Source organism: Etheostoma cragini, chromosome 7, assembly GCF_013103735.1.
Source record: "Etheostoma cragini isolate CJK2018 chromosome 7, CSU_Ecrag_1.0, whole genome shotgun sequence".
NCBI lineage: Eukaryota > Metazoa > Chordata > Actinopteri > Perciformes > Percidae > Etheostoma > Etheostoma cragini.
In genome coordinates, this window is record NC_048413.1 from 8,533,963 (window position 1) to 8,560,521 (window position 26,559).

At 40.9% G+C, this 26,559-nt stretch overlaps 3 protein-coding genes across 14 annotated transcripts in view; 2 read left to right on the top strand and 1 right to left on the bottom strand.

The window, feature by feature from the left end:
• uhrf1bp1 (UHRF1 binding protein 1) overlaps positions 1 to 5,127 on the top strand; it is a 21,863-nt gene extending 16,736 nt beyond the window's left edge. Inside the window, exons 20-21 of the mRNA XM_034877388.1 lie at positions 626 to 693; positions 2,493 to 5,127. Coding sequence (XP_034733279.1) covers positions 626 to 693; positions 2,493 to 2,609 — 185 coding nt within the window. The 3' untranslated portion in view covers positions 2,610 to 5,127. The remainder of the gene's footprint in view (positions 1 to 625; positions 694 to 2,492) is intronic.
• Positions 3,340 to 7,904, bottom strand: taf11 (TAF11 RNA polymerase II, TATA box binding protein (TBP)-associated factor). 2 transcript variants are annotated; one of them, XM_034877409.1, is made up of 7 exons: positions 7,634 to 7,904; positions 7,190 to 7,401; positions 6,491 to 6,621; positions 6,296 to 6,383; positions 6,107 to 6,203; positions 5,788 to 5,964; positions 3,340 to 3,352 (listed from the first exon to the last, which is right to left on the bottom strand). In XM_034877409.1, the coding sequence occupies exons 2-6, from the start codon at positions 7,358 to 7,360 to the stop codon at positions 5,834 to 5,836; spliced, it is 618 nt and encodes a 205-aa protein (XP_034733300.1). In that variant the 5' UTR covers positions 7,361 to 7,401; positions 7,634 to 7,904; the 3' UTR covers positions 3,340 to 3,352; positions 5,788 to 5,833. The 2 variants fall into 2 exon arrangements, with proteins under 2 accessions (XP_034733300.1, XP_034733299.1); XM_034877408.1 differs by lacking the exon at positions 3,340 to 3,352 and having other exon boundaries at positions 5,536 to 5,964; positions 7,634 to 7,903.
• A 585-nt stretch (positions 7,905 to 8,489) lies between these two features.
• LOC117947987 (ankyrin repeat and SAM domain-containing protein 1A-like) overlaps positions 8,490 to 26,559 on the top strand; it is a 72,688-nt gene continuing 54,618 nt past the window's right edge. For 4 of the 11 annotated variants that reach the window (XM_034877394.1, XM_034877393.1, XM_034877395.1 and 1 more), the window contains exons 1-4: positions 8,494 to 9,054; positions 21,058 to 21,138; positions 21,336 to 21,492; positions 22,578 to 22,640. In XM_034877394.1, the coding sequence (XP_034733285.1) occupies positions 8,876 to 9,054; positions 21,058 to 21,138; positions 21,336 to 21,492; positions 22,578 to 22,640 (480 nt within the window). In that variant the 5' untranslated portion in view covers positions 8,494 to 8,875. Of the gene's footprint in view, positions 9,055 to 21,057; positions 21,139 to 21,335; positions 21,493 to 22,577; positions 22,641 to 26,559 lie in introns of all 11 variants that reach the window. The other 7 variants (XM_034877389.1, XM_034877391.1, XM_034877401.1 and 4 more) reach the window with 5 other exon arrangements.

Here is a 26,559-nt window from a genome sequence, read left to right on the forward strand (position 1 = left end):
CCAGCCCGCCCGGTTCAGCCTGCTGGAGAAGCCGTTACAGCGCGTAGCGATGTGCCCCTTGCCCTGAGCAAAGAAAAGAGTGCTGTCAAAGGTTCTCTTAAACAGCTTGCAGAGCGGCTGGAGAAATGGGAACAAAACAAGGTGCTGTAGAGCCCAGCAGCCCTGGAGCTTATCTAACGTCTGTCTGTGTACGATGGTATTTGCTTAAAAGAAGAGGCTTGATGTAAAACCAGATGCATTTAACAAAGTTGCATTCAACAAACATCATTCAACAAGTGTATTTTGTCAGGTAATTATGAAATTTAGACAACATTTGATGTGTGAAATACTGTTTGACTGAAACGCTTGTCAGAAATAATCTCAAATATAATTTATTTTAAAAAAGACTAAAATGTTTTGACTTAAACTTTAATAAGATACCTGAGTTCTCTTTTGACTAAAAATAGACTAAATTGACGAGACTTTGTTGACTAAAGCATATTTGGCACAAGACAAAATTATAAAATGAACACCACTGGGTCGTGAACCATAAAACCACAAGCACTCCAGTTTAAAACATCTGCTGGAACGTCTTAACAGAAAGATGAACAGAAAGTGAACTTTACCATTTCCTTTTTGATTGCAGCTGAAGGGACAGACCCTAAAGCCTCAGCAGGTGGGACTGTGGCTGGTCCGGACAACCCCAACCACCAGGTAGGGGAGACCAGGCCGCACCATATACTGCATATGCTTCAGCTTGGTGTGTTGTAGCCAGGATTTTAAGCTCATAACTCCAATATGTGGCTTTTGTGGATAGCAAATGTTTAGTTCTTTTTGCCTGCTTAGTTAGACGAGTGGACAAGTTGTACTATTACAATATGTCTCTCCATATTTTAGTTTAAAAAAAAGACATAAAAAGCAGAAGCAAAGAAAGTAAACCTCTCTGATGGTGAAGGACATTGCTTTACACTGTTTAGCCTAATTTAATTAGATTATTAATTATGATAAATTTGCCTACAATAGTCATTAAGATTCTACACCGAAACATGGTTATATATTTTTTATGATATTATAGGATAATATATTAGACTTGAGGTCTCAATTTTAAAATAAGAGTCCATTTGTTTACTGATCATTATCCTGCAGACTATTTCCACACTCAAATCCCCCCCCCCAAAAGGAACTCTTCCTACAGGGGACAGGACTTCAGGGGTCACTATGGCCCTGGCTGTATCACAGCCACAGCTTAGGGATCAAAAGGACCTTTTTGTTAAATATATGAATGTCATGTCATGTATGGGACTGTTAAGTGTAACATTGAGTGTGAAATTAAGGTACTTCTTGCAAACTAATTTAATGGCTATCAAAATGAATATCAACGCTTTACTAACCATGAGGGTGTGTGTAGCTCTGTATTATGATACTTTCACAGAGTCAGGTCAAGCCATCCAAACCTCAGCCGAGAGTTAGAGTTCCAGGTTCTACTCGTGTTTAAATCTGGAGTCATCTGCCTGTCGTAAAGACAGCTGATGGCTGCTCCGTGTGTCAACAGTTGGGGAAAGCTGTTGTAACACAGTTATAAGCACTTCTGTGTTATTTGTGTTATTTGTAAATGGTGTCGTCCAGACAGTGCTGTCCATATTCTGTGGACATGGTACGATGTTTGTATGCACAATAAAAACAGCGTAATGCGTATGAAGTGGTATTGCTAACCATGGCTAACCTAGCTGGATCCGACTTGTAAATGGAATGCATTTAACTCGGGTGTGGTGTCATTCCCAGCTTCGGAGTTCCGAGGTACATGGAACACACTACTACACTGGTGTCCTGTTACTGGTCAGCTCTAAGTTCAGCAACACAGAGATGTGTCATAAGATTGTGTTATGGTTAGGGTTTGTATGGTATGGAATTTCAGTTCCTCTTTTCGGTTTCACTTAATGTGTCGACTGAAATATTTTCCCTCTGTTCTTCCATAACGGACGTAAAAATATCCCACTTTCTCTGCAGTCTACCGTTAGCCAGCTGTCGTAAAGGCTACTTCTAAAATGCCATATTATCCCTCTGGACTCTGGTTAGCGTACCAACATTTATTTAGTAGTTACTTGTTAATAGTGTAACTGTTATTTATTATTATTATTATTATTATTATTATTATTATGTTAGTGTAATAATTTTAGTTGTGTGTTAGGTGACTTAGGTTTACTTGTTATCTATTTAAGTACTTTAAAACGTTAATATATTGGTAAGTTTAAATCATTTTCAATTTAAAAAAAAATCTCTATTAAAGAGCCTTTCTTTGATGTCATTTTTCAGTTTTTCCAGAATCGATTTAGGACTCTGAATCTTTTTAAAATTACCGTATCGGAATCGTAAAAATCCAAACGATACCCAGCCCTAGTTATGTTATTGTAATTACACCTGATGCTATTGGCCAGAATCTGATATCCGCCCACTTGGCATGGAAGACCTTGCCAAAGCTAACCACTCCTAACCAATCCAATAATCCGTTACAGAGACAGACCTCGGAGTTCCAGCTCTCTGATGCCCTGGCTGCTCTCACCCAGGCCCTCAGCGACAGAGAACGCCTCCTTCTGGAAGTCAGGAAGCATGACCCCACATTTACTCTCTGAGCCTTATCTGTCTTTCACCTCTGAACCTACAGCATCATGATGGGACGCATCAGGCTGAATGTCAGGACCCAGCGAGACTCAATAGAAGCATGTCTGGACTTTGGACATGTTTGGAAAGAAAATGAATCCAAGCTGTGGCTTTGGCTCACTTCCCACTATATTACACTTTTCATTAGATTACAAACAAGCCCCTATAACAATTACTAAAAGGGGAATCTAGTGAATTAACGTACAGCTACATTAATGGTACTACTTTTTAACTCGCAGTCTAGATATTCCTCACTGCTGTACTATCACACATCAATTATCCAGTTTTTTATTTTACTCTCTGAAATCAGTGTACAGTAAATGTATTGTGTGGTTTCAGTGTTTGACACAAAGCATGCAAAAGTAAATATCAAGCTTTAATTCTGTCCAGTTAATGATTTGTGTTAACGGAAACATATAGTTGAGCACTTGCCAAAACCTCCTCTCCACATGCACGGACACTGCCAGACAGCTGCTAGTCCATGAGTCGCTCCCTCTACAAAAACCCAACTTATGTCAAGCATGCTTCGTGAACAGTTCTAGTTTACACGTAGCACATTTACAGATAGACTGTCATAAAGCTAAATATACTTAATAATGTAGATTACTTGCGTAGAGCTTTTTTTTTTTTTCATTTACGAAAAGTATTATGACAATGTCAGCTGTTATTTCTTGAAAATGTGTTGTGAAAGGTAGGAAAAAACATTGCACTTTTTCTTTTTCTTTTTTTTTTGGAAACATATCACTGCTTTCACTGAGAGGTGGGTGCACTTTCACCTTGCCAAGGTGGAATGGTTACACACTGAAGTTCTCAAAAAGCAGGTTGAATCATCAGTGTTCTTAGTCCTTGCGTTGTGAAAAGTTGATCCTGCTTCTTTTGTACTGTGAAACAATGCGCTCTGTGGTTGAATGTCAACTCAAGACGACTCGCCTCTTGTTCTCTCCCTCGGCTGTGGAGAGCAGGGTGCACAGTAGCTTCAGTATTGTAACTGGGTTAGTCTTTTTACTTTAACTTTGGTTTAAAGAGGTTAGGGATTACACCAGCTACCAGGGTTATAATACTTGATCTCCTTAAAACCTTTGTAGCTTGCCAGGAATCAACTCAGACTGCTAGTGTTATTACCTCTGTGCACATTTATCATGTAAAGTATAATGGTCATGAACTTATTTGTGTATTTATTTAGATTTTTCAAAGTGTGTTTTTTTTGTTTTATTAGACCAGTTACTTTACAGTGTACTGAAGCCATATCAATCAAAGAAAATTACATTTTTTTTTTAAACACAAAAAAACGTGGTACTTATATTGTATGCACACAGTGTGATGTAAACCAAAATTCACATGAGATTTTTCAGTGTGTTTAATTCTGATTTGCTGCGGATTTTATCTATCAGGCATCTGTCCTGTCTGTCCTTCACTTTTCTTGTTCTATGCATAAATCATGCATTGATTCAAACAATGAATTTATTCAATCAGCTACATTTTCAGTACAAATGTTCTATTGTTAAATCATTGGTTTAGCATTTTGCCTGTGGAGGTATGGGTATCTATTCCAATGGTTGCAAAAGCTGTTACAGCCACCATTCACCTGTCACCATTTCCCCACTGTGTGCGTGGGAGACCCCTGGTGGCCAAGCATTCCCATTCAAAACGTTCATTTCTTTTTTAACTTTGGTTGCCTTGCAAGCTATGAATGAAAGATTTGCATTTTTAAAGAGGAATGTAAAATATTTAAGCAATAGAAAAGCCGCTTTGGTTTAACCCAAAAAAGTGACAGAGCGGTAACACTACACATTTTTTATGTGGAATTCTTCAATTTTTATGATTATTAATATCAAAGAAAAAAGAGTCACCTGCCTAGCAGTTTGTTTTCCCATCAACTGCATGTATACTTAACACATCCTAATATCCGTGTAATAAAATAGAGATACTGCCCTCTAAAAGTGTAACGTATAGTTGTAATCTTATCAGCATTTGATGTTTTTGTTTTTGCATGGCCGTAGAAGACACATGTACACTGATACAAAAGTATACTTCCTTTGCTGGATGCAACATGTAGCTGTAAGGTTGATCCAGTTTTCTTCTTCTCTGTCAGGCCTCAATGTTAAGTAGCATCACTATTCTGCTGACAAACTGGTGCTCTGAATTCCATCTGCTCATAACCTGTGTTAATAACCATGCAAAAAGGAGATGAAGAGTGTAACGAGATTCACTTCAACCTGACAATTTGTTGCCACTGAGAGCAGATGCATGTACTGGTACGGGAGTGATGTTGCGTAGTTAATGCCTCGTGAATCACTTGCACTCGTGTGATAAACTCACTGGAAATTGCACTTGTTCTGACGTAATTCAGTATTTTTGTCAGTTGTGTAGTTACATTGAATTTTGTATCGTTTTTATCACTTCATTGAGGCTAATATAACATTGGTTCTGTGAACCAAAGCTAGTATGTTGAAAATATTTTAAAAGTAAAATAAATGACTAACTGCTGAACACATCTGCGTTGTGCCTTTAAGTTTTTGTGTTTCCGGGTAACAAAAATCTGACTGCGTCCACATTTTTCTTTTCTCTGATTAGTTTGTTCGACATTAACCTAAATAAAAAGTATATATTTCCAAATATACTTGAAACATTCTTTATTCTAGTATTGTGAGACAAACTTTTCAATTCTGAGATCATCTGAATGACAAGTAAAAAAAATTGCAGACTACTCATGAGGTTTTTTAAATCTGAAAAAGGATCCAAACAATGTATTTTTAAAAAGTCAAAAGGAGTATCCAGTGTGTGCTTTTGACTATAAAAAAAAAACAGCACATTTTTGTAATTCAAACCATTGGAACTTGAAGGCATCACACAAACATCTCCCCAAAGCCTTTTAAATAATTCAGCCACACGAACAGAGCAATTTAAAACGTACTGTATTTACAACCATTATACATTATAGAATTTCACACCATTTGCACTGTATGTTGCATCAAGTATTTAACTTAGAGGTGAATGGAAGGTCAGAGAGGAGTTTCTACTGCTGTCTTTACATAAGAGACCCACTTGATGTTGTCTGTGTTGATCATTCTTCAACACTACAGTCACAGATTTTGACTCAGGTTAGTAGAAAATAAACTGTCTAGGTAGCTGCACAAGCTATGGCACCACTCTTTATTGAAGGCATGCTCCCCATGCAACTTAAAGCCCAGGGTTCTCAGTGGAAGAGTATTTGCTTGTACTTGGTGTTGGGAATCTGATCTCGGCTCTTTAACCTCCTCACTGCTTCCCTCATGTGCTTGGGCTGAAGCGGTGGTGTGTCTCCCCACTTCTCACAAACGTCCAATGCTGTGAGGACAAAGACAAAACTATTTAACTGCATAATAGCAACATTTAAAATGCAGGGAGAAGTTCAAAATAAAAACTGTTTATACATGGATTTCTTTGCGTTTGATCTGAGTGTGTTTGGTTTTGTGTGTCAGCCACCCACCTTCCTCAACTATTTCCCCAGCAAAAACTTTGGAAATACCAGACATGGCAATCACAACATTCTGGGACACAGACGATCCTGTTATGGATTGGATCAGCTGGAAAATAGAGAGGAAAAGGATATCAATAAAATAGTTTCAGATTAAAAAAAATAAATAAAAAAGACTTGTCAGTGTTTATCCATGCTTACCCTCTTAATAGCTGCCTTAGGAAAAGCAGCACGTCTGTACATCTCATAGCGATTCAGTTGCTCTTCAGAAAACGACGACACCAAAACTCTGGACAAGACAAACAGGGAGGTGATGGTGGTGTTTGCCATGGAACGCAAATTTTGGGTGTTTTTTGGGATTAGAATATTCTGTTAAATACAATAAAATAGTCTTACTGCATCTTTTGTATTTCATCCTCATCAACCTTTTGGCGCTTCTCCTTTTTCTTCTCTGGTTCCACTTTTAGTCTTTTAGCAGACGGTTCACCGGAGGTTCCTTCTTCCTCATCTTCTCCAGCTGCCATTTCCTTTACAGTGGACGACACACTTGTTTAGAGCCACTAAAAACAATGAGATGCCCTTCGTAAAGCCACATAAACAATAATATCCTCAACATGGCGTTCACTTAAATACTCTTGTACTGCTGCTTGTGTTTAGTTTTGGGGTGGCAGTAGCTCTGTCAGTAGGGAGTTGGGTTGGGAACTGGCAGGTTGCTGGTTCAACTCCCCATACGCACCAAAGTAGGGTGGTGGACTGGTAGCCAGAGAGGAGTTAATCTCCTGGACACTGTCAAGGTGCTCTTGAGCAAGGCACCAAACCCCCAACTGCTCAGGGACGCCTTTCCATTGGCAGCCTCTGACATCTCTCCTTTTAGTGCATGTATAGGTACTGAGTATGTGTATTTAACTCAATCCTATGTAATGTGTTTAGTAACAGTGAAGACATTGTAATTTCCCCTTGCTAGATTAATAAAGTATACATTATTATTATTAGTTTACATTTAAGTCTTCAAAAGTTTGACTTTTTTTGTTGAAAGGAAATTGACTGGTAAGGTCCATTGGTCTCGTATTTGAGCGCCACTGTTAGACAACTCACAGATTTCACCTCCTGTTTGGACTCATCTTGCGAGGATGACTCTTTGTTTTCATCTGTGGGTTTTACTGAGGCAGGCACATCTTCAGTTCCCCTTGATTTAGGATGCTCCTCGTTAGCAGAAGTTGTTCTCTCAGGTTTAGTTTCAGGTTTGATCCGAGCAGGGTCAGCCATAATTACTCAGTCCCTGCAGCAGTGGCTGGCAGCTTCAGATTCTGCAGTATCAACAAGGCAGTTGAGTAGTTAGTTACCAGTTTGGCTAACGCCGTCGCTTCGGCTTCCAGAACGTTACTCGGATCAGGTCTGGAGCAAGTGTTGCCGCTAATTGACAAAGCATAACCATCTATAACATTACTCAGCTGAAATGTATTTTACCTAACTACGTATGTGTTAATGATTACACTTAGCTAGATAATACAAAAATGGATGGTTACAACATGCACCTACCTTCTCCGCAGCTAGGCGTCAACAAAACAGCAGCAATAGCCAAGCTAACGGTGGAGGTAAGCTAACTCAAGCTAGTTACGTGGATGTTTACCGTTAGTTTAGTAACTGGTCCCAGTTGGCAAGAAATCTAACAGATAACGCTGAGTTTGCCCTTACAATTAATTACATTTAAGCAACTCCTTACACTAAGAGCAATGATGGCATCAGAATGCTAGTTTCTCGGCTTATTGATAGCATCAGCACTGGGTTTCCGTTTCCTGTTTTGAACGAACTTTATAGACATAGGCAACGAGGCACAAACACAGAGCATTAGCAGTATCAAACAAGCTAACATTAAACTTTTTTGACTGTTTTTTTGTTGCTTTAACTGTTAGGAACAACTTTTTAAAAAGAAGGCAACGATTTAACTATTAAGTTACAAGGTAAACAGCTGTCCCAACTGTTTACCTCTCACCCACAGACTGCCTAGCTATGTAATCTCAGGTGTTGGGAAATGTTCCTGTTCACACCCCTATGAGGGAATTTGACACGGGTTGTTTTCAGCAAAACTGTCATGAATGCCAACAATACTTCCTAGTTATTGGTGAAAGTTGTAAGATAGACTGTAAACATAGGTTGTTACATTTGGTTATAGTAGCAAGTCAGGTCAACTTTACTTAGAGTATACTGTAGGTTAGTAGCCTAAGTATATGTAAAGTAAATTATATACATGTTTCTAACACTTCTATAATTTGTAATACAAATTAAAGGGATAAATTACGAAATTTGCTTTGGACTCTAAATGTGACAGTAGACTAGATGTTTTGAATACTGGATGTGTAATCCTGCTCGGGCGCCATCTTGCTTAATCCCATCCACCTCCCTTATTAAGCAGCTAGGGCGGGTGTGCTAGGGGGTATGTGTGTGTCTGAGGCATTTTGGATTGGAGATGCAGAAATAAAGGGCAGTTTCGAGGAAGTGACGGACGAGACTCAGGGGACTGGTCAGAGGAAGTTTGCTTGATGGTGGTACCGTGCTGCTGACCGAAACTTTTCCCCCTTGAGCACCAGCGGCACCGTGGATAGGGACGGACGGATCCAGCGGCGGTGGGAGCTTGTGTTTCCTCGCCACAAGAGCAGTACTGAGGAATAACTTGAGGTCGGGAGAAAACGGGATTCGCAGTTGAATTTCACTCCCGCAACCAAGCCCCCCTTTTTCTTCTCTTCCCCGCGCCTCCTCCGGTTTTTTTTTCTGGGATTCGCGATGGGGAAGGAGCAGGAACTTCTTGAAGCGGCGCGCACGGGAAACCTGGCCGCTGTGGAGAAGCTTTTATCCGGGAAGCGACAGTCCGCTGGCACCGGCAGCGGTTTGTATGGTACCGGTGGAAGCGGCAGCAGCGGGGGGCACGGCGCCTCCTCTCACCCGCTCTCCAGTCTGCTCAGGTAGGCTCTGAAATAGGGAAGCGGAGTCAGAAATAACTAAATGGGAGACAGCCAGTAGAGTTGTCTATATCAAATATTGTCTGGCCATTTACTGTTAAAGCCTATGGTATTGGTAAGTATTTAAATATCCCTGGCTACGTACATAGTGTAATGCGTATTTTGCATTGCCAAACATACACAACCTTAACCAGCGCAGAAGCAGTGGCATGCTTCTTTGTTAGCTTCCAGCTCTGTGTCCCTGCCAGCTGTACTGTAATGTGCTCAACCGACCTGGTTAGTAATGATGCAACTAAACTACAGAAACATGCAACAAAAAAGCCCATGAGCTCTTTAAAAACTATCACCGATGCATTATTAATTGCTAACACTCATAGTGAAGGTGGAGCAGAAAGCCAGTTGTCAGATCCAGACTCTCAGCATTATTTTACGGTTTGCCGGTTTCTTTTTAAACAGCTCTAGATTTAAAAAAACAACAACAACAAGAACAACAAAAACCCTTTCTTTACTGCAGTTGCATAGATGTAAGCTTGGCAGGTATCGTTTCCATCTATCAGCGGTCAAAGATGAGTCCTGAGTGAGGTTATTGTGGTTTTTCACATGACCAACCATGCCAGGCTGGAAGAAAGGTCGAGTCTTTTTGAGGCTTTGCTTGTCACTAATGCTTTTTGTCCTGCATATTCCTCTTAAATTAGTTAATTAGAAATATAAATTAGACAGCAAACTTTAATCAAAATACAGTACCAGTCATACTTGCCAACATGCCACCTGTGCACATACTGTAGTTTGGAGATAATCAGATGAAAATGCCTAAAATGATTTGGAGTGCTGGTCTACAGAACAGGAAACACAAGGAAGATATTGGTTAAGGCTATGGTAATGGTCCTGAGTATCGGTTTTTGAAAATGTAGATTAATATTGCAGTATTATGAAGAGGTACCTTGGCTGGGCCATCTCCATCCTTGTAACTTTGTGCAGATGAGGGCTGCTGGGTAATATGAAATAATATGACTAAATATAATACTTGTATCTGCCAGCCTATATGTAAAACATTTGCTTGTAGATGGTGTTAAGGTCAAACTAATGGCCAGGTTAAGTGCTGCATGTCAAAAGCCTACAAGTAGCTTCTCGGAACTCATATTTAAATGCTGAGCACATGCAGGTGAACGTCTGTCAATCAAAATCTAATATTGCTCTGCTCCTCTGGGATCCTGGTGGCAGCAACTATCATTAAAGGAACAAGTGTTTCGGCGAAGCTCTAGGTGATGCATCGCTGTGTTACTTTGTGCAGACTGCAGTGTACTCAAGGTAATTACATTAAAGCCGTCTAATCGGGAATCCAATTCAGGGATGTCATGCAGTCAAGGCTGCCTCTGTTTCTCCCTCACAGATCTGTGGGCGGACTGAAAAGCCCATTGTGTCATTTATTCAGACTTGAGTAATCAATGTTTGGCAATGATAGCACTGGCAAATTATTGGCTAGACTTTGAAGGAAATGAATGAACTGCTAGTGTCTTAATATGCCTGTTGCCCGTGGACACTAATAAGTTGTGAAATTAGTGACCAAGGTACAGCCTGGGGGCTTGTTGCTGTTGTGTACGGCATTTCATTTAGTTTGCGTAATGTAAATGTCAATATGTTTAAGGACATCACAGTGAATCACTCCAGTAGTATGGGCTGTGGGTCGGTTTATCAGAATGGCTTTGTAACTTATTCATCATCCATTGTTGGAAAGCGTAGGCCTGTAATCCTGTCAGAAGAGATTTGATCTGTCTTTAATAAAAAATTCTAGCCTGTGTCACAAGCTCTTTAACTTCATTCCTATAATGAAACGTCTTTGTAATTCTAGTTGGTCTGTAGCCTAACAGTCCATTTAATTATAATTGTTTTGTGCGATTACAGCGAGATGTTGGGCTCAGTGCACAGAATATAGTCAGTAACAGCTACAGTGCCTGTTTATTGTACAGATTAACCCTTATGTTGTCCTCCAGGGTCGAAAACAAACAAATTTGACATTTTTGTCCCCTTTTCAGACTTTTTTTGTTTAGTTTTCCCTAACAGCACCTTACTACCACTAGTTTTACAGTATTTTTACCTTTTACTTTTTAGAATTCATGCTCAATAACCCTAATTTAATTATACCTAATATTTGAGTTCAATGAATGTGATCAATTGTATTTGCCAAGAGCGTCGTATGGAATCCCATCCATTATTTGTGGTAATTTGGTTAAAAAGAAACCCATATTTCAGATATAGACATTTTTAAAGGGGTCAGATTTGATCCGAGGACAACAGGAGGGTTAACCCACATGCTATGCAGATGAATAATCTAACCCTATTAAGCTTTGGGCTTCTTTCAAGGTGTGTTGTGTGTGTGTGTGTGTGTGTGTTTCAAATAGATTTTTGCCATACTTGCTTTGGAATGGGGTGCATGTCAGGACTTGTGTTGTTTTTGTAACTAGGCAGTCGGTACAGCTCTGCTTTGAGGAATGTCTGCTTTCCCAGGCGGCTGCATCCCAGCGGTTGCCATGGGATAGACGCTGACCCCGACATGTTTAACACTGCTACCGCCCCCAACGTTTGTTCCGTGGTGCTCCATTATCACCAAAATGAGCTGGGCGGGTATTCCTAGAGTTGGAAGGTCATAGTGCCACTGTGCCGTGATGATGGATGCAAAAGTAAACTGGATGAGTTGATACTATTTAGGCCACATTGGTGTCTATGTTGGGCCTTATTTAAGGCGAGACATTTGCTGTGCTTTTCTCCACACCATAGTTTTTGCTAGAGCCCCATGAGCCGTTTTGATCCCAGAGGTCTGTGGGAGGAACTCTTCACTAGCACTTCCTGGACAAGGTTGTCCAAACACAGGCAGCTGCTGTGGTCTGACGGAGGTAAGACAAGTCCCTGGCAGAGAAAGTGCCTGCCCACCGAGGGGGAATTAACAGAAGAATGCATGGAGTTCTTGGACAGACGCTCTGAGAGCTTATCCAGATGAGGGCTTGTCTCCCAGCTTCACAGCCGTGTCCTTTGTCCCTCTGACAGAGCGTAGAAGCATGGCTTTTCATATTCACATCAGGCCCTAAAGACCATTGTGGGGCTTTTCTGTACTTATTTAGATTTACAAAGAAAATTGAGCTGTCATTTGAATAGAATTGGACCACCTACTTAGAGTGTTCTACCCATTACTCCTGCGGGCTAACACAAGTGGGGATTTGTAATATTTGGTGAAAACGGCTTCTTATTTTCTTTGCATGTGATTCTTTTCTCTAAATGCTAGCGAGGAAAGCTATCTGTGTGATGACTTGGTTAGCATTTTAAGAGGCTTGGGCACAACTCCAAATTATTTGATCCCATTACATCCACAATTTCTGGCTTATCCCAACCAAGCAGACCCATGCAGTCAGACTGGTGTTTGCCGATAAAATGCCTGTGGAATAAAAACGAGCACATACTGTCCTTTAAAAAAAAGAATTCCCCCGAAGCTTCTTTGTTAAGAAGACTTTTGTGAATGTGGAATTTACTGAGTGTGAAGGTGCACTGTAGGACTCGGGATGGTGTGTCTGCTGATGACAGGCTCACGGCGGGAATCTGACACCCTCGGCCTTTAGCTGGGTTTCTAGTAGCTGTCAAAGCTCACGCAAACTGTCTCACTGGCTGCTGTTTGTGTGCAGGCAGAAAGCGGTAACGAGGCCGTCTCTGTCACTGTTACAGTACTGGGAAGAACGTCGGGCCATTCCTAGGTAGCTAACTGCAGGTCTGGCAGTCCCATTTCATCAACTGTTGACCTCTGAACCCAAATACACTGTAGCTGGTTCAAGCCAGGAGGGTAGCAGTGGTAGCTGGGAAATCTAACACCAGCATGTTAGCATTCCAGGATCAGCATCTGCACTTGGGATGTTCTGCGTCTTATGTTTACAGCGCATGTTTGCAGTATGTAGCTATCTTAACTTTAACCTAATGACGGCAGGATAAAAAAGGCTTTCATCAAGCGGGTCAGGGGTTTCTTAATTAGTTTGGAGAGGAAACGTTTCCTCAGAGTTGTCTAAAATAGAAAATGTATCTTTTAAGGATGCCTAGCAATGATGATAATAAAAATGATTGTGCTTTGTATAACATGACAAAGATCTTTACAACCCATTTGTGGCTCTTGGTTCTCTTTCTTTTTTTATATAGTTGGTTTCTGTGTTAAAAGTAAGTTGATTATGAATTAGCCGGACAGCAACACAAAGACACATTTATGTTTTATGTTTGCTTGTTTATGTCAACTCTATTGCACCCCCACTCATGTAAAACCTTGTAATAACAAATGGACAAATGGAAAAGATAAGGCTGCCGAGTTTGTGTTGCATCTCCGTGTGTGGTGTTTGAACCCATTTGTAGGGAGAAGGGACCACAACCACCAGAGACTTCCTGCCCGCTCTCTCAACCTGTGCAGCCCTACATGTGTTAGCTGGCTGTTTGCAGCCCCGGACCCAGACACTTTCATCCGTCTGGCTTGCTGGCTGGCGTCTTCCTTCCTCTCCCACTCTGCTGCTCTCAGCAGTCTTCTTGGCCACCTGCTGGGCCCACGCCAACCTCCAGTCCACCTCCAGACTTCAAACATGTTGTACTTGGAGCCAGAGTAATGGCACTGGCCTCAATATGTCCACACAGGAAACAAATGATCCAAGATCCCCTTTGCGTTGACACTTGTGCAAACTGTATAAAAGAAACGTAGCATAGTTTTCTAGACTGGATAGCCTCAGAGTGACTAAACAGATTGGCAACAGACTAACTGCTGGTATTAAGATCTTGTTCTAAGTGATCCAATTACAAGTGAGTGGAGAGCTCTTAGTACAGGTGTGACTGCACCCTGGCTCAATTGAGATCTGATCACTCTGACTACATTCAGAGGTGGTCTGGGCCACATATAACCATTTTTTTTAAAGCAGTGTGTACACACACATAGGAGTACTAGGCCACATTAAGAACCGCCTACTCAAATGTGAGCGGTATTAAGTATTCATTCAAATTATTATTATTCATGTCACAGAAACCACTGAGTGAACTGTGTGTTTTGGGTGTTATTATCATACTGCCAATGATGCGTGTGTGTTTTTGTTCAAGTAGTCCCTGCTCTGATATCCCCGGCTGTGTGGAGGTCTGTGCCCCGCGGTTGCCGGTATACAATAACCTAATTTTAGTTTAATAAAATAGGATATTCAGGAATTTGTAGGATATTGCTACAGAGTCAGATGTTGCTATTCAGAAGCCTCCTCCATCCATCCGGCTAGCGCTCAGTTGAAACTGCACACCAGCTTGCTCTTTCAAGCAAAGATGCTCAGGGGATGTCGGTGTGAAACGGCGAGATCTGTGTTGTTGTGCTGTGGCGTCTGCTGTGAAGTTGGTGTGGGAAACGCCAACTTGTTGGAAAACCGGCTGTGATTGAATGGGTTTTCCTTGCCACCAGTGATTTTCACGCCCCTCATTTTGATTCTGCTGGAGCCCGTTGGAATGCTCTGATCATAGGCTGTTGACATCTCTAGTTTATGTACACTTCCTGCTTTCACTAGGCTGAACTGCTCTCACTACTACTTCACTATGATGTGCTTATGAGCCATAAGAACTCAAGAAGGCTTTGTTACAGCTGTGCGCTACAATTGAATTGGCAAATGAGCTACCATATGTCGTTGTTTTCGCTTTCCTTTATAACTTGAGCTGTTTACTATTGCACTAAAACAAGAGAAGTATTTTTCAGTAGCCCTGTTAAAATGAGTGTTAAACCGATTTTATCGTCCAGGCCGATATTTGCACTTTTACGTGTATCGGCAATGGGCGATACGTGACTGCTGCGTTTTTTCGCATTGTTTTGCGCATCCACAGGCAGCTCTGTGTTGCTAGAAACGCTGCAGTTCATGTTCATACCGCGCACTCCCCCCCCACCCCTAGCACTAGCACCATGGTAGTCTTAATTACAAATTAAGCACCTTATTTTAATGGCTACTTTTCAGGTTTATTGTTTTCTTAAATTATTTAAATGTGTTGACAAAGGACATTTTGTGATGACCTGATTGTATCTGTTTAATAATATATCAGCAAACAAGGCATCATCCAGGCTGAGTTGTAGATGTTGATGAAAGCCTTTTACCCTTACACAGTTAACCATATGCAGTACACCCATAGGTGATATTTAGGTGATATGAATGTAAGATGATTGCAGAAGTGACACTGATCTGTGTTTTTGTTTATTTTTAAAGAAATGGCAGAGCAGATTCGTATAACAAATCCAGTGTGGCAGGGTTTACATTTTTATGATGCAAATTAAGGAGCAAAAGCAGTATCGGCTCAAAATATCGGCTCAAGAAAATCAGTCAACCCCTAGTTACTTTAGTACTTGAAAAAATAAATTACAAATTAAAATATCTGAATTGGTGAAGTCTGGCAATTGAATTACTTGATACATTTTGAAGGATGCCTACCTCAAACACCTCAGTAACATTTTAAGTGCTTTATTTATCTTGTTTAGCCACACTAGCAGCATGGCTCTATGAATGGCATTGTCAGTCAATCCACTACTGTGCTCCAGACTGTTATATCTCAACAACTAAATTGGGTGGAATGCCAAGAAAGTGTGCACAGATATGGATGGTCCTTAGAGGATGAAGACTGATTTTGGTGATCCCCTGATTTTCTAGTTTTCCACCATGAAGTTGACATTTATGGTTCTGGGTGAGATATCTTGAGGTCTATTGGATGAACCGTGAGGGAAGTTGGTACACACATTCTTGTATACTGTGGTTTTCTGTTTTATTTATTTTTTCCACTTACTAATTTTTTGTATGCTTATATTTTACACATGAAATATTCAACAAATCTTTTGGTTGTGCTGTGGCTATGTATTATTGTTTGGAGCTGGTTGCAGCTTGGTGTAACACCATTGCCCATGTGAAATTTCCCCTTGAGGACAATAAGATATATCTTATCATATCTTAAATGATCAGAAACTGCAACCATATGATCAAGAATTATAGTTTCAAGACATGTTGGCCATAGACTTGTTGAAGCCTTGTCATATCGTGTCATAGCCTAATTTGTTCCTCTGAGCTGCCTAACTTGTAATATTGCTTCAAAACAATACAGTTATGTGCTACCTGTTACTTTGGTCCGTAACAACCTTCATGATGACTGTGCACTACTTTATTGCAGGTGTGGTTTTTTGATCCCAACACAGATGTTTTAGCTCATTTAGAGTATTCCTTCTCAGGCCTGGAGGACTCTGGCAGGTACTTCGGTCTCTCTCTGCGGAGGAGAAGATGCTCAGGTTGGCGGTTTGGCTGCGCGGCATCTGGTTTCCCCACCCGCCAGCAGTATGCATAATTAAGCCCAATTTCCCTGACGGTGGCTGACATGCGCCAGTCACTGCTGGGCTTAGTGCCCTGGGCTAGACTAATCCCCCGTGTGGTCACACCGCTAATAGGCTGGAGGACAAATCTGTTTATTTGACACCGGGTTCACACACACACACACACACACACACACTCACACACACACACACCTGGGTTTTATTTGCTTAAACCTAAGACTGAATTTGGCATTCCCTATCCCCCAGGGCTCTATAAATAAACATGCCCTCATATTTCATGACTCCGGGGTCCGCTGGAAATATTGCAAGATACTGGCAAAATAGAAAGGTTCACTTTGAATACCCACTGATGGGAAATAACTCCACTCGTTGATGCATGATGCAAATCTTGCACAAAAAATATGTGCAGATTTATTTTGGCCAATTATTTTGTTTTTAAACTTCTATTTGAAAGATAAAATGTAACATTAATCATTTCTTAAGATGCACAACATTTCTCAACATAACCATGTATTGAATACTTCACCAATCTGCACTTGTATACTTTAATACAAAATGTATAGTGGAAAGACATATATTGTATAAATACGCTTAAATAAAAAATTTGATTGCAAAATAAAAATGTATAAAACATATGTGAAACAGGTAAGAAGAAAATAAACTAAAATCAGTTACCAATTTTAGCAGTAGTAGTGCTGCACACAGTAGCAACCAGCAGCATTTCTTTGTTTTAAGTGTGAAGAAAATGCATCAACACTTCTTAGTGGATCTTCACTTCTGCCCTAAATAAATGAATACAAAAAAAATAATTTGGCCGATGCGAGTATGTAAACAAAAAAGCCGATTAATCAGTCGGCCTATTAATCAGTCCACCTCTAGTTTCTTCTGTTTGTGTATGTAATTACACAGCTCCGAGACATTTGGATTTACGATATAAACACAGTGGAAATGTGTGTTAAGGCCCACATATTTTAGAAATGACAGTCTTTCTACAATGCTTTCAGTATGTGTGACTAACATCAGCAGATTAATGCGGAGAATACACAAAAAGAGAGGGGAGCTGTTATTATCCTTCCTCCTCTCACATTGGCCAGGCTTTGTGCAACACAGAATTAAAGCCCCCCAGAATCTTTTTCAAACTCCAGTTTCATCCCGTTGATATTCCCTCAGGGAAATTAAGGATTAGCTCAGCCTTTCAAAGTGGAATTCCTCAGTCAGTTCGCATGAATGTGCCCCCCTCCCGAACCAAATCAACTCAGTTTTGCCCATTGCCTTGCTAGGGGCCGAAGCCCCTTCCCTTCCTGAGGTTGCTTGCGAGCCGTAGTAAGAGGATGAAGTGGACTGTCGAGTACCACTCTGACTCATGCCCTTGAGTGCCATGCTGCCAAAACACTTGGACTGCACTTAACGCACCCATATTATGCATATTTCCAGGTTCATAATTGTATTTTGAGGTTGTACCAGGATAGGTTTACATGGTTTCATTATCAAAAAACACCATATTTTTTTTATACCGCATATTGCTGCAGATCCTGTTTTTACCCTGTGTGTTTGGGTCTCTGTTTTAGCTACAGAGTGAGACCTCTCACTTGTTTTAGCTACAGAGTGAGAACACTCACTTGTTTAAGCCACAAAGTGAGACATCTCACTTCTTTACTATCGCACATGCTCAGTAGCTAGGTAAGATCCCATGAGCTAGATAACTCTTTCTCCAACTTTGGTCAGTCCAAGGCACGATTAGCTGGGAGACTTCTTCTAAAGGAGGGCCACTTGTGGAATACCTGCAGAACAGGAACATGTGAGTAGTTCTTTTGGAGATTATGGTGAACTAGTGTGCGTGTTGTAGCAGTGTTTTGCCATTGAGAATGAGATTTTGAACAGCTCACCCGGAGACTTACAGCAGAGGACATTCAGAAACCTGTATCTCCCTCAAAGCAGCATGAATATTTTTTTTTTACAAGTTGTATGTGTGTGACACAAATAAAACCCCAAATCCCAGATCTTTTTTTTCATAATATGGGCACTTTAAAGTTGCTGCCACAGGCCGCTCTGCTTATAGCTGGTTTACCATGACAGTGAACAGCAGACATCTTCATTCCCTCTGCATGCAGAGGATTTTGATGGCGTAAATTAACACCCATGTCCCAGATTAGATCTGTAAGATAAAGCAAATAGAAACCAGAAAGTGACATGCTGCTGTGGGTTGGGATGCATTGCAACCCGGTTGGGGTTTTCTTTGGCCATGTGGCTGATGTGACACAATGTTTGTGTTTCTGAGTGACATTTTTAGAACTTTTGGCAATGACACATCAGTCATGACTGCTGAGGAGAACCAATTTTCAAAGCAATCATACATTTGAGCCTTTATTCTACATGTTCTTTCGAATTGATGACTTTGAATGTCAAAGTGAAATCTTTCAATATGTCCCATGACACACCGGGCTAAAAAGGAGCTTTTGCACCAATATTTTATTGTAAGCAAAATGATAGCATTTTTTTCTAAGAGTTATTGTCAACATTCTGGACTTTAATCACTAACTATATCAAGATGTGCTGGCATTCATATTGCAATGTCTGTAGCAAAGAGTGAAGCCATGTTCATGCATGTTGTCTATGTTCCCAAACTCATGGCATGCCTTCTTGCATTACTCTGGTAGTTGTTACTGCCTCTATGTTCGAATTTGTTAAATTTTCCAGTCGTGGTCGCTGCTCTGTTCATGTTAATGTTATTTGTTTATGGGCTTTTTGCTGTAAGCCGTTACATAACTCTTTTATCTAGGACAGCAACTAGAGGTCTGTTTCTGTCTCAGTTTTTCTTTTTGATGTGTTCAGTGGCCATCCAGTATTGCTATATTCCAAACTATAAAGTTGGTTGGGGAGGGAAGGAGAGCAAGTGTGTATGTGTGATGAAGCCCCCAGCCCCTCTATATCAGAAATGCACCAATTTCCTACCGCCACATTTTCACACTCTAGTTTTTTCCTCTTAGCACGCCCTGCTTTTGATGCCCCATGTCCTCATGGCTGCCGGCTTGCTGTGATGAGACCAGAAGGCCTGCTGTAAGAACTAAACGGCTTAGGTTATGACTGGTAGAGTGGCGCATCCCTGTGTGTCTGCTCGGTGTTCTGAAGGCTATAGAGCCCTCCAAGACACTTATTTAATGAGATGGCTCTGACTGTGTAATTGCAGGCTGTTGTGAGAGCTATTATGGGAGATGTATTTTAGGGGGGACAAAACAGCCATTACCGCGACAAAAGTGTGTGTGTGTGTGTGTCTGTGTGTCTTTGTGTGTGTGTGTGTGTGTGTTTGTGTGTGTCTTCATAGAAATGACTTGCTAGCATTACAATCTAAACAAGTAATTATTCTTGAGGCTACCCTAATGTCAAATCAGTAGTTTGAGTCGGCTTTCTATAATTGATCAAAAGCTAAGGAAATAAAATAAAATGAAAATGTCTTCACTTTTTGTTGATTTTCCCTCCCATTCATGATTGATCCTCTGTGAGGCCCACTGCTTTTGCTCCCATTCTCTTTCTGTTTGGCAAATGACTCTGGTCTCAGATATGTGGTTCACTAGTGCTGGGATTTCCTTGTCACATGATTTATTTAGGGTGTGTTAAGGTCTTTCAGAGAGCCTCACATCCCAGTCCTGGCACTCTGTCTCACCAGACATCCTTTAGCCTCTTAGATTCCTCCCTCCGCCTCCCTTCACCTCCCCCCTCCATCATCGTTCTTTTTCCTCCTCACCACTGTGCTCTTTGCAAATTAAAAGAAACAAACCAATCTGAGCTGACAGCTGAGTTCAGCTCCAGTGAATGAGAGTGGTGGACTAAATGCCGGGCCATCTTTTACACTTTACCCCTTTTTAATGCTTCTAAGCTCTGGCCCAATGCTTTGTTTGTTGTTGCTTATACTGCATAACAAAAGCCTAATCTTCTTCAGGACTTGGCCTAGAACAATCTGGCTGAAGTTGCGTGGAGTTCTTGTGACCCATTATCCATCGTAGCTGCTGCTCAGTGATGATAGCTTGTCTTGTACCTTCTGGATTTATGGTCTAATGCTGTGCTGGCCTGTGCTTTTTCATTCCTGTCCTCTCACATGAGAGACAGAGAGAGAGAGACACTATGACTGGGCAATATATCAATATTATATTGATATTGTGGGAGGAGTCTAGATATTGTCTTCAATTGTACTATTGTGATGTGACATAAGTGTTGTCTTTTCCTGGTTTTAAAGGCGGCATCACAATAAATTTTAAGTGATTTTATTTCATTTTTTTCTGAATTTACCAGACTGTTCTAGCTGTTCTGTTATTTTCCTTTTCCCCACTTAGTCACTATACTCCCATTACTGAAGATTATGTATCTTAAATCTAAGTTTGAAGATATGTTGTCAAAGCATCAGTTGTCAACACTATATCGACATTGAGGTATTTGGTTAGGAATATCATGATATCTGATCGCCCAGCCCTAAGACACACACACACACACACACACACACACACACACAGGTGTGATTGTGATTTGAACTAGCTGCTGTGACAGACAGGACCTGAGATAGCGGAATCAGTCACACCCACAGTTAGAGACTTTACTGAGGTGTGTGTGTGTGTGTGTGTGTGTGTGTGTGTGTGTGATGGAAGCTTAACAATCCTTTCTATTCTTAACAGCATCTGGAGAGGCCCCAATGTGAATTGTGTGGACAGCACTGGATACTCCCCTCTCCACCACGCCGCCCTAAATGGACACAGGTACATCAGTGATGAGACAGGCCTATGTTGCACTCTGTCTCAGCTCCTCTGTTTATGCTCTGCGTTAAATGTGGTTTGTCCTCACAGGAAATTGTTCCCACGGGAAAAATAAAGCTATTGATAGGCAGTTTGTTTAGACCGTGGGTATTCAGTAGTGTGGTTCATACTCTTGGCCCCGCCCCTTCCTTCATCTGCAGCGAGGTGGTGGAGGCGCTGCTACGAAACGAGGCCTTGACCAACATCGCCGACAACAAGGGCTGCTACCCTCTCCACCTGGCTGCATGGAAGGGAGATGAACATATCGTCAAACTGCTCATTCACCAAGGACCTTCGCACCCCAAACTCAACGAGAAGGTCTGCCGCTGTGTGTGTGTGTGTGTGTGTGTGTGTGTGTGTGTGTGTGTGTGTGTGTGTGTGTGTGTGTGTGTGTGTGTGTGTGTGTGTGTGTGTGTGTGTGTGTGTGTGTGTGTGTGTGTGTGTGTGTGTGTGTGTGTGTGTGTGTGTGTGTGTGTGTGTGTGTGTGTGTGTGTGTGTGTGTGTGTGTGTGTGTGTGTGTGTGTGTGTGTGTGTTTTTCGGTCTCACTCTTAAGGTTCCGATTTTGGTTTTCCAAATGCATTTAGAATCGGGTCATGAAGGGAAGTCAATCTTCATTCTTCTCAGTTTGTTAGAATATGCAGTATATTGTTAGGAGTCTGCCTATGCAGAATAAGTATGAGAACCTCAGCAGTAGCTAAAGTAAAGAACATGTGGGTAACAATCCCAGAACACTCAGCACATTTTTTTGACCTCTTGCAGTTTCACAATTACAGTTCATGCTTTAGATAGCAGCCATAGGAAGTTGGATCATTTTTTCCCGTTTGGTAAGGAGGTCATTTTTGGCAATGAAATGCATCATGCAAATATTTCTAAATATTAGTAGTAATACTAGTTTGGCATGGCATGCTCTGTACTGTATTACTATATTTGTTAAAAAGGAGGGTGACCTCAGTGCATCATGAGTCTGACTTCTGCTGTGCTGCTGTGAAACATGAAGTGCTTTGACACCATTTTAACCATTTTAACTGTTTTAACTCATATTTTGTTTGGTTGCTTACTGCACAGACAGCCTCCAGACCGGCTCCATCTCTGGCCTGTCCTGTCTGGGATGAGGAGAAATGACCCATCATGAGCGCCACTTAATGTAGTCTGAACCAGGAAATCTTATCAAATGTAGCAACAACCAAACAAAACCAAAAATCAGCTAGATGAAAAAGTACATTTGTCTCATTTTGTGTCATTTCTCCCTGCCTGTCCATGACATCTGATTGTTCATTAACTCAAGTCTGATTTTCTCCTTTTTTAAAGTTTAGTTTTGCTCATCTGTGATCATCATTCATTCATTCATTCATTGCTTGTTCAAACCAAAACCATTGGCCTATCTTCTCTTCCTCCCTCCCAGAGCTCTGTAGACCATAAAGAGTTCAAACGCTGTGGGCCCTTTGACCCCTATATTAATGCCAAGGTGTGTACACGGTGCTGCCGAAACCACATTCCCTTTTTGAAGTGCCTCTTTGCTTTACCGCTGTGTTGCCTTGCTCTGCTCTGCTCTGCTCTGCTCTGCTGTGCTTTGGTTTGGTTTGTCGCTGCTTGCGGGGCCACTCACTGTTGCAGAGGTATGGGGAGGCTTTTAATTTCACAGACGATCGGTGGATCCCTGTCCTCTGGGGTTTCTGCTCATGCTCGCTTGTGACTTCCAGCTTTATTGAGATGTTCTGTTTAAGTGACACATTAGGTAATCTATTTTCTACATTCTACAACGCTGTTGTACGAGCTTTTTGATCAGGCTCAGGAAAACCTTGGCTTGAAAGTTAAGTAAATACCTGTCCTCTGGGGGCAACTATAGGTGATTTGTGAGTCTGGATTTGTTATAAAAACTTGTATAATATTCAATATGAAGCAGGAGAATGGTTGGCACCATAGAGCCAGCAGTAGGAGAAAAAAAACTGACTGTTAGCAAACCACACTATAAATTAAAGCTACAACGACCATTATGGTATTATGAATCAACAATGGAAAGCTGATAAATGGAGAAGCCGAAGTCTGAATGGATGAACTGTGTTTATTTGGAATTCTAATTATTTATTTTTCAATTACTATATTAAGGTTGGTTAATATTTTGAATATATATATATATATATGTGTATATATGTGTGTATATATGTGTATATATATATGTGTATATATATGTATATATATATATGTATATGTATATATATATATATGTGTATATATATATATATATATATATATGTATATATGTATATGTATATATGTATATATATATATGTATATATATATGTATATGTTGATACAAGATTAGATATCATCTTATATTTTGAATATCATTATATGGCATAATTGTTGTTTTTTCCTGTTTTTAAAGGCTGCGTTACAGTAAAGTGATGTCATTTTTTCCCAGACTGTTCTAGCTGTTTTATTATTTGTCTTTACCCACTTAGGCATCATATCCATGTTACCGATGAGTATTTGCAAAACTCATTGTGTAAATATTTTGTGAAAGTGCCAATACTGAACACTACAGTATCGATACCGAGGTGTTTAGTCCAAAATATCGTGGTATTTGGTTTTCTCCATATCGCAGACATTTGGTAAACACAAGTTTCCTCAATCAAGTCTAACCTGTTGCTACAACTTGTTATAATGCACACAGAAGAAAAGCAACCATTTTTCATGATGTAGCAAACACAATGTAGTTTTTCTGGCCATGCACGTTTTAAAACAGCGTGGCTCTAAAACATGTTTCATGCTTCTTGCGGTCAGCATGGTCGGAGCGGTGTGGAAGGCCGTATTACGCAAATGTGTCCTTGGCGACTGTGTGCACAGGCTATTTGGAGGGTCTGAGGGCCGAGCCATGCTCCTGAGATTTCATAACAACACTATTAACCAATGATTGGCTACAGAAGAGAAGAAGTCCGTTCTTGGTGCTGCTCTGGCCGCTTCCAACCAGGCGGTCCGCACCGTCTCAACCGCAAGAAGCATGAAAGCCGTTTAACCCGTGTGTCGTCTTCACTTTCGGGACCCTCTCTTATCCCTCGGGTCTAATTGACCCGTGACTTATTTGGGGTTTTTAAAAAAAATTCTGAAATAAAATTTTACTTCATAATCTATAAGCAAATATTATATGTCATCTCAATTGTAGGAATTTGAGATTAAGACATGTTTAGGGAATGCAATCCGTCTCTACTAGAAGACAACTAAAAATGGAAGTGTGATTTTGTTTTTTGTCATAAGGTTATAATTCATGTTAAAAATCCACTATGTGATTATTCTTATCTTGGAAAAAATGGTCATATCCAGAATAATTTTCTGAATTGAGTCAAGAATACATGTTTTTCACAGAAAATAAGGTAAGGCCGTTGATTTTCAGGTAGAAAAAATGTACCATGTTTCTTGTAAAAATTTGAAATGGGTCAGTTTGACCTAAATACCATATAAGGGTCAATGATGGCAGTGTCAGTTAGTCCACCACTTTGGTCCAGACTGAAATATCTTAAACTATGTAATTAATGGCCATAATTTCATGACATCCTTCTAACTTGATAATTCCCCTGGCTTTGCCTCTATACAACAATCATGCTGATATTTGTTGATATTTACTATTGGATGGATTGTACTGACATTTGGTACACACATTAATGCCTCCGTCTGGAAAATTTGAAATAACCTGGATCTCGCCTATAGAAACCATCCCCAGGTCAAATTTTTAATTAGTCAATATTTATGATCACAATAGTTAAGGCTTATGACAAAATATTTGCAAACCCAGTTAAATATCCATCGGTATCAACTGGTCTTTGCGTTTAGTTGGTTAGCAAACGTCAGCATGCAGAAGTGCTAACACACTAAGCTAAGATGACAAACCTGCCAAACATTAGCATGTTAGCATTGACATTGCATTTGCATGTTCACAGTCAGCTGACAGTACTTATGAGCCCTGAGTGCAGCATCACAGAGCCGCTAGCATGGCTGTAGACTATAAGTAATTAGTCAAATGACTTATGTTATTGATATCAATTCCTGTTCTGCTGATTTTAGTAATTTACTCATTTTAGCACTACTGTATTATTTCAAAAATCAGTTTCTTTTTACTGTTTCTTGTAGAGAGTCAGGCATTCATTAAGCTACTTGACTGGGGTTAAAAAAAGAAGAAGTAAATCCCACAGGGGAAATGATCTGAGTACATACAGTATTCCATCAGGCGTCTTTATATTCCACTTCACACCATCATCATTGCATTCAGCTTCCCAGGGAAGCCCCAATCCCAGCCTGTCTACATGGGGAGGACGGCTGTTCAGCAGACACCGCAGAGCTGACAGTGTCTCCGACAGTGACACCCTCCCAGTTAGAGCAGTGAGCGGTGCAAACATGTCGGTCGCTCCATGATTGCATTTTCAGCTGGCAGAGCTTGAAACCCACCCAGGCCTGGAGATAAAGCTGTGCACTATTTTTGAACATTGTCGCATTTCCCCTGGACTAATCTTCTTAGCATTTGGAATGGGAAGGCTGGCCTTCTTTAATGCGGCTATATAGTGGAGTGTGAATTTCACTGCAGTGGTTGTCCTACTGTCTTTTTCCCATTTAGTCTATTTGATGGATTTATCATTCTGAGATTATGGATGACGTCTTAATGTAAACACTTTCGGGATAGTTTGTGGACCACTACCGGGTCACAAGCCTGAATAATTGATGCCTTGTTATGAATAAATCAGAAAGTGTGGATGCAGTGTAGATACTCTTGCCCTGGTTGGGGCCATGGTTGATGACATCACGTGACTGAGAAGGCAGGGTGCATCCCGGCTGCCCTCTCATCAAACTCGGAGAGCAGCAGAGAACCATCTCATGAGGAGGATGGGAGGATTTCAGTGTACCAGTCTCTTTGCATCAGCATCAAAGAAAGATTTCCATGCCATGCTTGTCTGTGTAAATGGGTGTGTTTGCCCCTCCTCTTCTTCCTCCTCTTCTCCCCACCTCCCGGTTTGTGCTTGGGAGCTTGCGTTGCTGAGGAGAGGAAAAGGTGGGAAGTTGTCATAGTAACAATGTCACGGTACAGTGGTGGCGAGTGACCCAGTGGAGAGATGTGGTGTGTTTGTGCAGACGAGTGTGCTAACCTGACGTGTGTGTGTGTGTGTGTGTGTGTGTGCTATGAGGCTTATGGTGGGGCCCAAAACTCAGGGACGATTGGGGCTTCAGTGTTCCCGTTCAGGGACACTGGAGAAGTCAGACTGGACTTGGTCCAATTCTCTGTCATCCTGGTCCAGGAAGCCAGCCAGACCAATGTTTATTCATTATGCGTGTGTGCTCACTTCTACTGATAGTTTCCTGGGTGGGTTGGCTGCTTTGATGCTTCAAACGCCTCAGTA

Coding starts and splice junctions, on each gene's coding strand:
- taf11 (XM_034877409.1), bottom strand. CDS start 7,360: ATGGCTGACCCTGCTCGGATCAAACCTGAAACTAAACCTGAGAGAACA. Junction 6,384..6,490: donor GATGAAATACAAAAGATGCA/GTAAGACTATTT, acceptor TGTCTTGTCCAG/AGTTTTGGTGTCGTCGTTTT. Junction 6,204..6,295: donor CTAAGGCAGCTATTAAGAGG/GTAAGCATGGAT, acceptor TCTATTTTCCAG/CTGATCCAATCCATAACAGG.